This window comes from Saccopteryx leptura, chromosome 2, assembly GCF_036850995.1.
Source record: "Saccopteryx leptura isolate mSacLep1 chromosome 2, mSacLep1_pri_phased_curated, whole genome shotgun sequence".
NCBI classification, from domain to species: domain Eukaryota; kingdom Metazoa; phylum Chordata; class Mammalia; order Chiroptera; family Emballonuridae; genus Saccopteryx; species Saccopteryx leptura.
Genome location: NC_089504.1, coordinates 236,321,034 through 236,336,194, shown reverse-complemented (window position 1 = coordinate 236,336,194; position 15,161 = coordinate 236,321,034). Strand labels below are relative to the sequence as shown.

General features: G+C 39.6%; 1 protein-coding gene across 3 annotated transcripts in view; it reads left to right on the top strand.

The window, feature by feature from the left end:
* Positions 1–15,161, top strand: part of CORO1C (coronin 1C) — an 84,197-nt gene that overhangs the window by 41,759 nt on the left and 27,277 nt on the right. For all 3 annotated transcript variants that reach the window (XM_066370670.1, XM_066370668.1, XM_066370669.1), the window contains one exon: positions 13,792–13,914. In XM_066370670.1, the coding sequence (XP_066226767.1) occupies positions 13,792–13,914 (123 nt within the window). The remainder of the gene's footprint in view (positions 1–13,791; positions 13,915–15,161) is intronic.

The following is a 15,161-nucleotide window of genomic DNA, read 5'->3' as shown; positions in this document are numbered from 1 at the left end:
ATGCAGAGCTGGGAATGGAAGGGGAGCTCTGACTCTCCATCATCCTCAGCGGGTCCAGGTGGAGATTATCTCCAGTGTCATTTGCTTAGTGCAAGGGGTGAGGCAACCAATTAATTACTGTTCTTTCTAATTCGACCCAGAATGCTTTGTTTTTTTATTTTATATTTTTGCAACAGAGACAGAGAGAGGGACAGACAGGGACAGACAGACAGGAACGGAGAGAGATGAGAAGCATCAATCAAGTCTTCGTTCCAGCACCTTAGTTGTTCATTGATTGCTTTCTCATATGTGCCTTGACGGGGCGGGGGGGGGGGTTGCAGCAGAGTGAGTGACCCCTTGCTCAAGCCAGTGACCTTGGGCTCAAGCCAGCGACCCTGCGCTCAAGCCAGCAACCTCGGAGTTTCAAACCTGGGTCCTCCATGTCCCCATCCGACATTTTATCCACTGCGCTACCACCTGGTCACCCTAGAATGCTTTGTTTTAATTTCCTGTATTTGTTCTTACATCAGTAGTTCTTTGGCCTTTCAGCTTTTGCTTTGAAGCAGAAAATTATTTTGACTTGGTTCTACTTCATGTTGGGTTCCTAGTTTATGTTTGTTCTCAGACCGGAAGTATTATATGAAATTACTTGTCTGCAATGATGGGATTTTCACTTCATAAATTTTTTGTTAAGCCAGGAAGTTAGGAAATACAGCTTCTCTGGTTGCTTTTGCCAATTTCGGTGTGGTTAAGATGTTAACTCTTCTACTTTTTGCTCTCTGATAATAAAATATCCGTAGTTCTAGAGTCACTTCCCTCAGGTTCTTAAAAATGGTCTGTTCAGTCTGAAGCCAGTTGTAAAGAGGACCAGTGATGGCAGAATGATTTGCTTGCATTTTCACTGTGCCCATAATGGCTTTTTTTACTTGCTGGCAGGTGAGGTCTGTGCAAAACCACACTGCCCCTCCCTGGCAGCTTTAGTGCTTAGCTTACCTTACAGGGCTGGGTAACCCAATCTGTATGTCTCATTTCAGAGCACCTTCTCTTAGGTTGGTGTTTCTGGTTCATTTAAAGTAAAAGCTCCTCAGAATGTTTTGTTCTTGGGCCATGAGCTGTCACTTGCAGTGATCAGCCTGTCAACAAATCATACATTGTGTGCGTCAGTCTTTATGGCCTGCTGCAGAAGTCCGTCTTGTCGCAGCCACTTCTCTATCTGGTGACCACGGTCACTATAGCTCCTCCCTGTGGGGCAACAGGGCCTTAAGAGATTTTAATGGAACATGGATCCACATAAATAATACTGTTACAAGAAAAAGGAAGTTGAATAAAAAGGAAAACCAACTTCAGTCAGCATCCTTTTTTGACTCCTTTGAACTCTGCACAGTGTGAATGGAGCCCTTATGCCTGGGCTGGAAACCTTTCCTATGCTTCCGAGCACATGTTTGGCTTCCCACTCTTGCTGGGAGTTCAAAATTTCTCACAGTGTTACGCCAAAGCCAGTGATGAGTTATTATTGGTGCCTTTGAAAAGCTCTTTTAATTTAGGGACAGTATAATCAAGTTTTTGAAATTTGGACACATTTTTTCCTAAAATGAAAACTTTTATAAATGTAAAGTGGGGGTGAAGTTTGGAAAACCTTTTTACCTTGTTCTCTGACCAGGATGGGCAGGGCATTTTAGGCCCTTACATCAGAGGGTGGTGTAACCAGTCTGGATGATAAGCATAGATTATAATAATGGATTATAAAGTGGCTGGATAATAATATGACTGTCGATTAGTAGTTGGAAAAGTTCCAGGAATCTGTGCTGGACTAGATAAGGGAGACAGTATAGAAAGCGGTCAGCACCCAGCTCCTGAGAAGAGCTTGGGCTTCTATGATTGACCTCCAGAATCGAAACCAGAAAGAAATGGTATGTATTATAGAATATCTTGAGTATCTTAAAGGGAAATATTTGAGTTGACTGATAAAATTAATATGTGTCATTTTTTTATTGCTGTGGGAGTATATTAGCTTTTGAAGACATACGTTAGTTATGAGAAAGAATAAGTCTTCTGGGTAGTGTTGTGTGGTTTTAACAACATGTTACATTTTCAAGGGACCAGAAATTATGAGATCGATTCTCCTTAGCTCCTGTTTGGTAGCATCCTCAACCTAATACTGAACAAGCTAAAGTGTGGATTGAAAACAGTTATCATATGAGGGGCCACTCTTATAATATTAAGAAATAATCATTCTGAATGATCCTTCATATACTGCATAGGTCATAGTAGAAGCATCCCAATGCTGGATTTTGAGAGTTTGGGTATGTTACAGTGTCTGCAGGTACATCTGTCATACACCATTGTTTTATTCAAAATCACACCCCAGAGTGGAACTTCGTTATAGAAACGTATCTAGAAGACTTCTCTACAAACTTGTTAGTATATATTTAGAATGTGTTCATTGCACAGTACTGGCCTCAACATGTAGGATGAGTGCACTTCTTGAATGTGGATTCTTTTTTGAAATGAAGTGTGAGAAATAAGATGCATTGTTACATGTAAGTGAAAACAGTGGTTTCCCACTGAAATTGATGACAAATATCCTTACAACTTGAAATATTTCATGAGAGTTACCTTGAATTTTGTATGTCTAAGAAGGAATGTTTTTGCAAAGTTATTTAAAATTATAAATAAATTAAAGAAGTTAAAGTTATGTATTGGCTGATGCTTAAATTTTTATTTTATCCTGTACCCCTTTCAAAAGAAATAAATAAACGCCTGTTGGTTGAAGTGTTGCCTAACTTTGTGGGTTTATTTGAAACATCCATCTCCAGGAGCTCTCCTCAGTTTTTTTTTTTCTGCTTTGAAATGTTTTAGGACTTTCCTTAAACCCAAAGCAAATGATAGTGTAGCGTCTAGGAGGTTTTCTGTCTCTGTGAGGGTTGCTGGCTGGAACACGTCAAAGCCATCAGCTCGGGCCAGCCACATGGAAATTGTGCTGTCACACCTCTCTTGTGCCAGCCATAGGCACACTTTGGAGGCGGAATTTTCCTGGGGCTCATGTTGCTTGGCCCCTAGCGGGCCACTAGATCTTTTAGATAATGTCTCTAAGCTAGTGCCCTGACCTATTTCACCAGCATCGTACACGTTTTGAATTGGACTCTGGGCCAGAGCCTTTGGGAACCTTGGTGTTGGTCATTTTTATAACTTGACTTGCTAGTAATTCTCATCATTTGGAGTTTTAGTTAAAGAAGTACAATAAAAGGTCTCCTATGCCATGTTATTCGGACTAGTAAAGAATCAATAAGTAAAAAAATACTTTGTTTAAAGTGAGAAGTCAAATGGCTGACTTACTAGTTAGTCTCAGCTAACATTCCATGCTAGAAAAATAGTGCTATTCTAGATGATGCAGCTGAGGTGACACATCCCTGACAGAACGTGGGCTGATCTGTTAGTCAATGAAATTCTATATATAAAAGCCTTGGAAAATTGATGGATAGGTCTAAAAATAAATCACCATTTAGTCAAAAAAAGATACTTAAAAGCAGGCGTTGTATTCTTTTTTTTTTTTTTTTTTGTATTTTTCTGAAGCTGGAAACGGGGAGAGACAGTCAGTCAGACTCCCGCATGCACCCGACCGGGATCCACCTGGCACGCCCACTAGGGGCGAAGCTCTGCCCACCAGGGAGCGATGCTCTGCCCCTCCGGGGCGTCGCTCTGTCCTGACCAGAGCCACTCTAGCGCCTGGGGCAGAGGCCAAGGAGCCATCCCCAGCGCCCGGGCCATCTTTGCTCCAATGGAGCCTTAGCTGTGGGAGGGGAAGAGAGAGACAGAGAGGAAGGAGAGGGGGAGGGGTGGAGAAGCAGATGGGCGCTTCTCCTGTGTGCCCTGGCCGGGAATCGAACCCAGGACTTCTGCACGCCAGGCCGACGCTCTACCACTGAGCCAACTGGCCAGGGCTGGCGTTGTATTCTTGTAAATCTTCCTTCCAGCCTCAGCATTCATTTAAATTTGCTGCTGAGAGGTGCAGGTAAACTGCGTTGTCACCATGACTTCAGTGGGTGTCTTTCTGAATGGTCCTTCACAGTCTAGCAAATTAGACATGGATTCCTGGGTTTATTCACAGGATGGTAAGTGCGGCTATGTCGTGGGTATGAGTGAGAAATGCATTCTCATTTAGATCTTAGTGGAAAATGTCTTTCAGAAATGATGTGTCCTCATCTTTACCATATAAGGCCATCATTGTATGGTTTTCTTCAGTGTCTTGAGCTCTCAGCAGTTTTATAATTGCCCAGCTCTGCCCTTATAATAATATATACTCATTGGGTGAACTATGTTGTGCTTTTTTTTCATTTGATTTTGTTATGGGTAAGAAGAGATGGAGAGAGCTGATTCCTGACTGTATGTTGTAACCATACTGTATGTAAAGTGATCAGTGTATTTTCAAAATGCCAGTTTTCTAACACTTTGTCTCCTTTTTGTCCCTCGATTGCTATCTGACATTTAGTCAATTCCCTTTCTGTTGTGCTGCGATATGATGCCACTTTCTCTGTTTTATTTGTTGGAAGGATTATGGCCCCACCAGAGGAAGCAGCTGTTTGTAGGATATACTTTTTTATTAATGCCTTGTTTCTGATGACCAGCTGCCAATAATTTCAGCATTACTTTTGTGCCTTTTTCACATCTCCATGGCTTAGTGGGAATTTTCTTCCCATGTAGAAATCTAGTGATATTTTAGATCTTCATTTCTTGACTTTCTCTGTACCTCAGTTTCTTTTTTTTTTTTTTTTCATTTTTCCGAAGCTGGAAACGGGGAGGCAGTCAGACAGACTCCCGCATGCGCCCGACCGGGATCCACCCGGCACGCCCACCGGGGGGCGATGCTTTGCCCCTCTGGGGCGTCGCTCTGTTGCAACCAGAGCCATTCTAGCGCCTGAGGCAGAGGCCACAGAGCCATCTCCAGCGCCCGGGCCATCTTTGCTCCAATGGAGCCTTGCTGCGAGAGGGGAAGAGAGAGACAGAGAGGAAGGAGAGGGGGTGGGGTGGAGAAGCAAATGGGCGTCTCTCCTGTGTGCCCTGGCTGTGAATCGAACCCGGGACTCCTGCACGCCAGGCCGACGCTCTACCGCTGAGCCAACCAGCCAGGGCCTGTACCTCAGTTTCTTTATTTAAAAAATGGGGATAATAAAGTTTCTATATCGTAAAGGTACTTGTGAGAATGAAGATATAAGGGCTTTCAAACAGTTCCTAACATGTAACGTAAGCACTCTACAAGTGTTAGTTGTTATTTGTTTTTGATGGAAAGGAAGGAAATACATGGTAGGTGCCCTTTGGCATTCAAATTCCTATGAAATCATTGGACTCTTCAGTGCTTTTATGCTATAGACTTGTTGGGGCTGAGTGGGGATGGCAGAAATGCTTTTATTACTATTCTCAAATATCTTACTTGACTGACAAACACTGCTTAGTAGCTATTAATCAAGCCAGGGTTGCTTGATTTTAACTTAAAGTGATTTAGTAAGCTTCTCAGTTTGTAATTGAGAACAACTAGTATTAGCACCTCCAGATTCCCCTCAAAATTGTTTTATGTCTGAGCAAAAGCTCTTCTTAGCCTAGATTGAGAAAAAAATTATTTGGTGTGCTTGGAAGTTCAGAATTCAGTACTTTGCCATCAAGGATGCCAGATGTGGTATGCTGAGAAGAGCCTGAGAATACAAAGGTCCTGGGACAAACCAAAACATTGCAGATAGAAACACTTTTATCTGTGAGAGTAAAGATTATTTAAAAATGTAACGTTAGTAACAAGGCATTGGTGTGTTTCTCAACTTCACTGTATTATTAATTATTTTTTTAAAATAGGAAAGAAATCAAAATAAAATAATAGAACACTCATGTGCTTACCCACAAGATTAAACAGATGTTAATATTTTGCCATGTTTGTTTGTATCTCTTTTTTGAAAAACAATAAAGCATAACAGATGTAGCTAAAATACCATTTCCCTTCTTTCTCCTTCCCTAGAGGTAATCATTACCTCAAAAGATCATATTTTTATACTTCTATTACATGTACATATATCTAAACAGACTATTATTTTGTGTGTTAAACTTTTCATACCAAAGAACAGTTTAATTGCTCTTGCCCCCCCCCCCTCCCATTCCCAACAGTACTGTAATTAGTATCCTTCTCGTGCAACATATGGGGTTTTTCTCTCACAGATCACCTTAAGGTGGGACTGTTGAGGGGTGGGCATCTTCACCTCCAGCTGTTTCCAGCTTGTTCTCAAAAGGTGTTTGTAGTACTGTAGTCTCTCTTGTGAGATGTTTTTATGAGTTCCTCTTTCCCAGCATACTTGCCAGCACTTGTATTTAGATTTTTAAATTGTTGCCAATTTTAATAGGTGTACAGTAAAATGTTACTTCATTGTTTTAATTTGCAGTTCCCTGATTACAAATGAGATTCTTTTCATATATCATTTATCTATTGGTTTTTCAGGTTTCTTATCTGTGAATTCTCTGCACATATCACTTGCCCATCATTCTGTTCGGTTGCTGTTAACTTTGTCAGATCTGTATGTTGGGTACATATCTTCTCCTAGTCTACAACTTGTCTTTTCACTTGCTTATGTTTTTTTTGTTTTGTTTTGTTTTGGTTTGGTTTTTTTTTAGAGCAACCTGCACTGCAGAATTTTAAATTTACTCTTTTTTTATTTTTTTTGAGGGGAGTTTGCATTAGTATTTATAAGTCTCATAGACTTCAGTTTCCCTTCTTTATACTACCCTTTGAATCAAAGTGTACATTCCTTATGTAATTAGTTCAGCAGTGCTCCTCTTTTTTCTGGGAATATTTGGCTGTTTAATAAAGTTAACCAGGCCTGACCTGTGGTGGTGCAGTGGATCAAGCGTCGACCTGGAACGCTGACATCGCCGGTTCGGGACCCTGGGCTTGCCCGGTGAAGGCACATATGGGAGTTGATGCTTCCTGCTCCTCCCCCCTCCTCTCTCTCTCTCTCTCTTCTCTAACATGAATAAATAAATAAAAATAATTTTAAAAATAAAAAATAAAAAAATAAAGTTAACCAGTAAAACCATCTGGGCCTAGTGATTTTTGTTATTTAGTGACTGCTCAATTTATTGGGTGTATGTGGAATTATACTTACTTGGTTCTTTTATGGTTATAGGTCTATTCAGGTTTTCTATTTATTGAAAAAATTTTGATAAATTTTTATCTAGGAGGAAGCTTATTTTCTCTGGAGTTTTTAGGTTTATTATCAAATGTTATTCCTCATATTTTTATATCATGTCAGTTTCTACCATTTTCATATTATGTCCCTTTTTTTATTCCTGGTATTTGTGCCTCTGTCTTTCATATCTAATTTTGTTGATTTGGTTTATTATTTTCTTTCTCATTAATTTCTTCTCATAATTATATGCTCTTTGGGTTTACTCTGTTTATTTTCTAACTTCTCAGGTTAGATGCTTAACTCATTAATTTTCAGTCTTCTCTCATGAATATGCATTTAAAGTTATAAATTTTTCCCTTGGATCTGTTTTAGCTAGATCCCACAAGTTTTGACATGTCATTGAAAAGGCTTCCCGACCCAGTTTCTGTGTGTGCATGTAGGCTTCTCCACACCACCAAGCAATTCTCAGACACCAGCAGAGTGTTAGAGAATTGAACTTAATTCTGACGCTGTCTTCCCAGAGATAGCATCACAGTCCACAGGTTAAAGATTCAGTCCTACAAAGCTGCTCCCCACCCCCAACACATACTTCAGATGCTAGTCACAAATCCAAGTTGTTACCTATGCTTCTGACTCACAAACTGGATGTTCCAAGGACACCCCCTCCCCGTGTTTGATTAATTTGCTAGAATAACTCACTCTAAAAGGAAAACTCCTTTACTCACTAGATTACTGATATATTCCAAAGGAAATTAAAGAATATGAATCAATAGCCAAGTGAAGAGATACGTAGGGTGAGGTCCCCAGTAAAGGAGCTTCTGTCCTTGTGGAGCTTGGGGCCTGGCATGATGGCATGGGAAGTGTTCCCCAAGTGACCAACCAGCTCTCTTCTTGGGTTTTTGTGGAGGCTTCCTTACGTAGTTATGATTGAACCGCTTCTTGGCCTTTTGGCTAAGATCAGGTGCATGGTTATAATTGACTAAGTCATTGGCCGTTACAGTTGAACTCAATCTTCAGCCCCTCTCCCCTCCACAGAGGTCAGGAGGTGGGGAAAGTTCCAAACCTCTACCTACTTGGTTGATTCTCCTGAAGACTAGTCCCCACCCTTGGGTGGGATCTAAAAGTCACCTCATTAGTATAACAAAGAGACACCTTTCTCACTCTCAACACTTAGGAATTTTAAGGGTTTTGGGAGTTGTGAACCAGGAACTATGGATGAAGACCAAATATCTTATAAGTCACAATATTGCTGTCATGTATTTATTGATCAGTTTAAACATCTGTTGGCCATTATACTTTTCTATGTGTATTAGTAAATTTAATTTTTTTTAGATGCATTAGAGACTCTTGGTTTATATTTGTGTTTTTAATTGTATTGTGTTATACATACAACATGTGTATGGCATATTGATTCCTTGGTATTTTTTGAGATTTGCTTTGTGGTGTCCTAATTTAAAAAATGTTTAATGTTTGTTTGAAACAAATGTATATTTTAAATATTGACTATAAGGTTGTATATATCAGATCAAGCTTTGTTACTTTTTTATTTATACTAATTTTATCTTCTTGAGCTCTTAAATATTTATTAAAATCTCTTAATATTATAGCTTTGTCATTTTCTTATAGTTCTTTTTTTGTGTGTGTGGCAGAGAGAGTCAGAGAGAGGGACAGATAGGGACAGACAGACAGGAAAGGAGAGAGATGAGAAACATCAATTCTTTGTTGAGGGTCCTTAATTGTTCATTGATTGATTTCTCATATGTGCCTTGACCGGGTGGCTACAGCAGACCAACTGACCCCTTGCTCGAGCCAGCGACCTTGGACTCAAACTGGTGAGCCTTGCTCAAACCAGATGAGCCCGTGCTCAAGCTGACAACCTCGGGGTCTTGAGCCTGGGTCCTCTGTATCCCAGTCTGATGCTCTATCCACTGCGCTACCGCCTGGTCAGACGCTTATAGTTCTTATAGACAAAAAAGGGGCTCTGGAATCTCACTGAAGATAATTTCACAAGGTGATCAGATCATAAGTCTTAACTGAGCAGGTCAGGGTGGGTAGTCGTGTCTCAGGCCTATTATATGCTTCCCTAGTAAAAGGATATCATTTCCTTAAACAAGCCCTGCTCATTGTTTCTGTTCATCTACTTTAACACATGTAGTTAGTTGAGTTTAATTTCATAGTGACTCTAGCTTCCCTGTGAATTGTTTCTTTAAATGTTAAACTGTGAAGTTAATCTTTGATAATGCATATTACCTTAAAGTCTATTTGTTCTTGTGTAACTACCTGATATATATTTTATATCTGCTCCTTTAGTTGCCTTTGATATCTTCATTTTTTTATTTTTACTTTTTTGTGTGTGACAGAGAGAGGAACAGACAGACAAGAAAGGAGAAAGATGAGAAACGAGGAGCGTCAATTCTTGTTGCACCTTCATTGTACATTTATTGCTTTCTCATATGTGCCTTGACTGGGGGGAGCTACAGCAGAGCTAGTGACCCCTTGCTCAAGCCAGCGACCTTGTGCTCAAGCCAGTGACCATAGGGTCATGTCTATGATCCCATACTCAAGCCAGCAACCCTGCGCTCAGGCTTGATGAGGCCGGGCTTAAGCCAGTGACCTCGGGGTTTCAAATCTGGGTCCTCTGTGTCCAGTTTGACGCTCAATCCACTGTGCCACCCCCTGGTCAGGCAGTATTATCATTTTTAAACTGTGTCTTATAACTGGTTTTAATCTAATCTGAACACTTCTTTTAGCTGTAAGGTTAAACCATTTGTATATACCACAATTTGTGATTTATAGTTGGTTTTATTTCTGCAATATTATTTTGTGATTTATAGTTTTCATGCTTTTTCTTGCCTTTTAAAAGTTTCCTTTTTCATTTGGGTTAAATAAGTTTTCTTTTTTTCTTTTATTTCACCAACCTCCCTCTCACTTTATACGATTTTTAGAAATTAGTACAGTTGCCCCTTGAACAACTCAGCGGTTAGGGTCCCACCTCCCTTGGAGTTAGAAATCTGCCTATAACTACTAGTTGGCTCTTCACGTTCTTGGATTCCTAATCTAAGATTGAAAATAGTTGACCCTTGAAACAACACAGGTTTGAACTGCATGAGTCCACTTATATATATAGATTTAATAATCTCTTTCCCTTTAGTGTTTACCCTTAATTTTAACATGCTTACATAACTTAGTCAAAAAGTAGTCAATTTTTCTGCCTTTTCTTTAGAAAATGGCCCTGAAAGCTTTGAACTCTGGTCCTATATCTTTTCTTTCTATCTTACATTATTGTTGTTTAGTATTTTAGTCTTTCTTCTTTTATCTGCATTTCAGGGAGTCATTATTACTGCTGTTGTCCAGTCAATGCCGATTTACATTTACCATATTTACCAGGTTTTTCTCACTGTTGGTTTGGCATCCCAGTTCTCTCTTCTGGTTTACTTTCTTTTCCTGAAATAAGTCCTTGAAATTAATTTTGAAATAATTTGAGATAAGTCCAAAAACTTAATTCTTTGAGTAAGAGTCTGTAAATGGTAAATTCACTGTCTCTTTTTGTTTAAATGTCTTTTGTTTTCTTTATTTTTGAATGGTAGTTTAGGTATAGAATGCATGGGTGATTATTTTTCTGACATTATTTTCTGGGTATTTGTTTCTGTAATTGCTTCTGAGAAATCTACCCACAGTTAGTCTGATTACTTTCTCTATACGTAATCTGTCTTTCCTCTGTGGCTACTCTTGAGAGTTTGTCTTTGTTTTATGTATCCTAAATTGCATTAGGATGCACATTGGTGTGGTTTTATTCTTATTTACTTGGGACTTGTGCCTCTTGAATCTGAAGACTTATGGCTTTAATTAACCTGGAAAATTCCCAGCCATTATCTCTTCAGTTATTATCTCTCTTGCACACTTTATTTTATGGAGTGTTGATTTTTCTTTTAATTGAGAGGTGGGAAGGCAGAGAGACAGACTCCCCACATGCACTCCAGTCGGGATCCACCTGGCAAGCTCTCTGTTGAGGCAATGTTCTGCCATCTGGGGCTGCGGCGTTGTTGCTCAGCAACCAAGCTATTTTAGCACCTGAGGTGAGGCCATGGAGCCATCCTCCGTGCCTGGGGCCAACTTTGCCTGAACCATTCGAACCACAGATGTGGGAGGGGGAGAGAAAGAAAAGAGGGAGGGGTGGAGAAGCAGATGGTCACTTCTCCTGTGTGCCCTGACAGGAATTGAACGCAGGACTTCCTCATGCCAGGCCAACACTCTACCACTAAGCCAACTAGCCAGGGCCTGGAATGTCAATTTAAATGTGCACAGACCTGATCTTGACCTTCCCGTTTCAGAATGTGTTAAATTATGAAATGCCACACATTCAAAAGAGGAACTGTATCTATAGTTTAAATAATAATATATAATATACAGTAATATATTAGTAATATAAAATTACACATGTGAGTCCACTGCCAGCAGGTTGAGCAGTAGAACATTACTTGGGGTGGTAGCTCCAGGGGTGCTGTACTCACATGGTATTTGTGGGGGTGCAATATGGGAATTAGGTGAAACCACTTGGAATAATGTGCTTATCAGCAGTTTTTTCCTTAAGAACAGATACTATCAGGATGTGGTAGAGTGCTGGCAGTTGTTAAATTTTGGGTAACATTTATTGATCACTTCAAGTGTTGGGACAGTACCAAATACTTTCCCTTGATTGTCTCAGTTAATGTTCACATCAGCTCTTAAAGAATGAACTGTAATGTTCTTGTGTTGCAGGTGAGGAATTGAGGTTGAGAGATGAAGTTGTTTGGCCAGGGCCTCAGAGCTACAAAAGGTCAGAGCCACAGCCCTGGCCCAGACAGGCTGGTTCTCAAGCTTTGGTGCTTCACTGCCTGTATCTGACCCACGTGGCTTCTCTTACAGGACCCATATTCTTTATTATACTCTGTTTGTTCATTGGCATTTTCTCTTATGAACTCTTTTAGGGGATGTAATTCAGGAGATCCAGAGTGGATTTAATTAGTTTTGCAAGAAAAAGGGGGAAGCATGCAAAAAAACTCAGGCCATATAGGTCTGTAGACAGGTACATCCATCTTCACACCTCAACTTAGAACTAACCTTTCTCTGTAGGAGACTTCTGCAAAGATTGTGACCCCTGGGTGAATGCGCTTCTGTGTTCCTGCTACCCTTGCTCCTGTCCTGGTAGAGCATGTCCCATTCTGCACTGTAATTGCTGGTTTCAATCTTCTGTTCTCTTCGTGGCCTCCATGGTCAGGCAGGGTAGGGCTTTCATATTCAGTTCTGTATCTCCAACACTTAGCACACTGTCTCGCTCCTAAAAGGGCACAAATAACACATTTATAATTATTAAGGATGGAGTAAATTAACATATTATCCTCAAAGAACTAATAACAAGTGACAGTAAATTTTTATTGAGTATTTACTATATTCTGGGTACTATAATTAGATTTGTTCTATCCCTTGTACAGATAATTGTAATACTAAATTACGATTTACAAAAAAAAACATTTCTTTCATTTAATCCTCACAGTAATCCTGGGAAATAAGTATATATTATTGTTTCTCATTGTACAGATGATGATTTAGAACTCAGAGATTACATGACTTGCCTGTCACCACTGTTTAGAGAGCCTGCCTTGGAATCCTGTCTGACTCTGGAGCCAGTGGTCTTTGCATGTTAGCATACTGTTTCTCCCCAGATTTTCACGATCAAGTCACAGTGGAGAAATCATAGAATTTATTGGTCTTGAAATATTGCCAAGAAGGCCCCCCCCCCCCCCCGGTGCTGTGATGTCATGGGTTCAGTTTTGTGTTGCAGTGATTCCTTTTTGTTCACCTGCTGTTAGAGCATGTGGACTTCAACATGAACTGACATTAACCTGTTTGAGAAAGGAAGGAGCTTTTTGTACAACTGTCGTTACAACAGCCTCTGTCCTGGATAACACAGAATGGTCTAAGCCAGATTTGTTTGTTTGATTAAAATGTGTAAGTTGGATGGCTACTGATAACCAACATTAAAATTTGTATTCTTAATGAGATGTGGAACTGGACAGTGGATGCGGGCTAAATTGATGTTAATTTAATTGCAACATCCAGCTGGAATTTCTATTGATTGAAAGGGACGGAGAGACTGAGACTAAAATTAGTATGTCCTTTGGCTCCTAAGCAATAGCTAAAGGGTTTCTTTTTATTACCTTAACTTTGCTTGCTCACATTCATTTCCAGAACTGTTAATTTGTATAAGAATATTAACTTATATTAAAAGTTATATTTTACATTTTTAATGATCCCAAGGTTTTTTTTTAACAGTAGAAACACATAATTTATAATTTGGCTACCATAGAAAAATATTTTGGTAAAGACTTTTTTTATTCTCTTTTGCTATATCTGTTAATGCAGTTGATTAAGTAAACTCTTTTTGGTACTAGAAATTTAACTCCTTAACTTTGTGGAGTGTCCTCGGTAGTAATATTTTTGAAAATGAAAGTTAATAGTTCTCACTAGTTGACATTGACTGATATGAAGGTCACTATACATGGACCGTTGGGAGTTTTGGGTGGAGATGATAAAGAAGAAATGAGTCTGAAAAAACACAAACTCTGTGGTGTTGATGTTACATCATAAATTTGTTTCTCTTCACTTTCAGACTGGTCGAATTGACAAATCCTACCCTACAGTATGTGGCCACACAGGACCAGTGCTTGACATAGATTGGTGCCCACATAACGACCAGGTCATTGCCAGCGGCTCAGAAGACTGCACAGTTATGGTAAGTTCCCAGGGTGTGGCATACACACAGGCCAGTAACACTCACCTACTGCCCTCAAAAAGTATGTGTGTGTGTGTGTAGAGGCTTGAAAAGCACAGAATCATAGCAGTTTTGATTGTCCATTGGATTATACAGGATTTAGTGACATTAAAGTTTAACAGCAGATAAGCCTTTTACAAGTACTACTCAAGAGGTAGTACTGTGTTGTCTTTTTTCTTCTTCTGTATGTACGAGTGTGTGTTTATATATGTTTATTGACAGTTCTGTGGGAAGAGTTTAGAGAAAATGAAATGACTTTCCAGTAATTCTGTGAATGCCATTGGACTGTGTGACCCCTGTCCCCCCCACAGAAAAGAGAAAAAACTTCAACCAAGAATTGTACATTACAGTGAAATAAGATCCCAAAGGTTATACAGATAAAAGGGGATATGTAACAGATACTGAGAGATAGTAAACAGTTTTTGCAAGTGCTTCTTCCAGGCTGTTAGAAGGTGTGTTCTGTCTAGTGCAGTGTTTTTTAACTGTTGGTGCATCAGAAATTTCATGCTGTGCCATGAAAGAGTTAACCATCCTGATATTGTATGGAGATTATAGACCCAGTGATTATCTTCATACAACATCAGGGTGGTTAACTCTTCTGCAGACTGGCGGTTGAAAACCACTGGTCTAGTGGACCTTGGTTAAGAAAGTCCTTTCTATGCAGCTATACAAATATTTTACAAGATTTTTAAAATTCTTTATATTCTCTCATTTGGATTCCAAAAGTAGATTGTGTATGAAATCAGGCATTGGGGTCTTTTTTAATGTGAAGCTTCTTGTTCTTGATTATGTTCTCCTTAGTCTTAAGATGTAATTATTAGTTTGGACCTGTGTTTAACCCCAGCCCACAGTATGTTGAGAAGGTCAGGCATGGCACAGACGGGGAATACTGAAGTAAGTATGGAGATAGGTGAGGTTAGTCACTGGTTAAGTTGCAAAGCAAGCTTAGTCTCATCAGATGGGGAGCTGGGAGAACCCCACTACTTTGTTTACCTCTTCATTTTCTGTAGACTGAACCCGACTTAGAAACATTGTTTGGAAGCCTTTATTACTTAAAATTATTTTACATAAACACAAGTTCATTCCTGAACTGTGTCATTTAAACATTTACTCATTTTTTTCCTCATGGACTTTTGGCTGAGGATAATTCCTCCTGTGATCTCATAATTTTGGCAGCCAAAGCATATTAAAGAAATATGCTGCTGTTA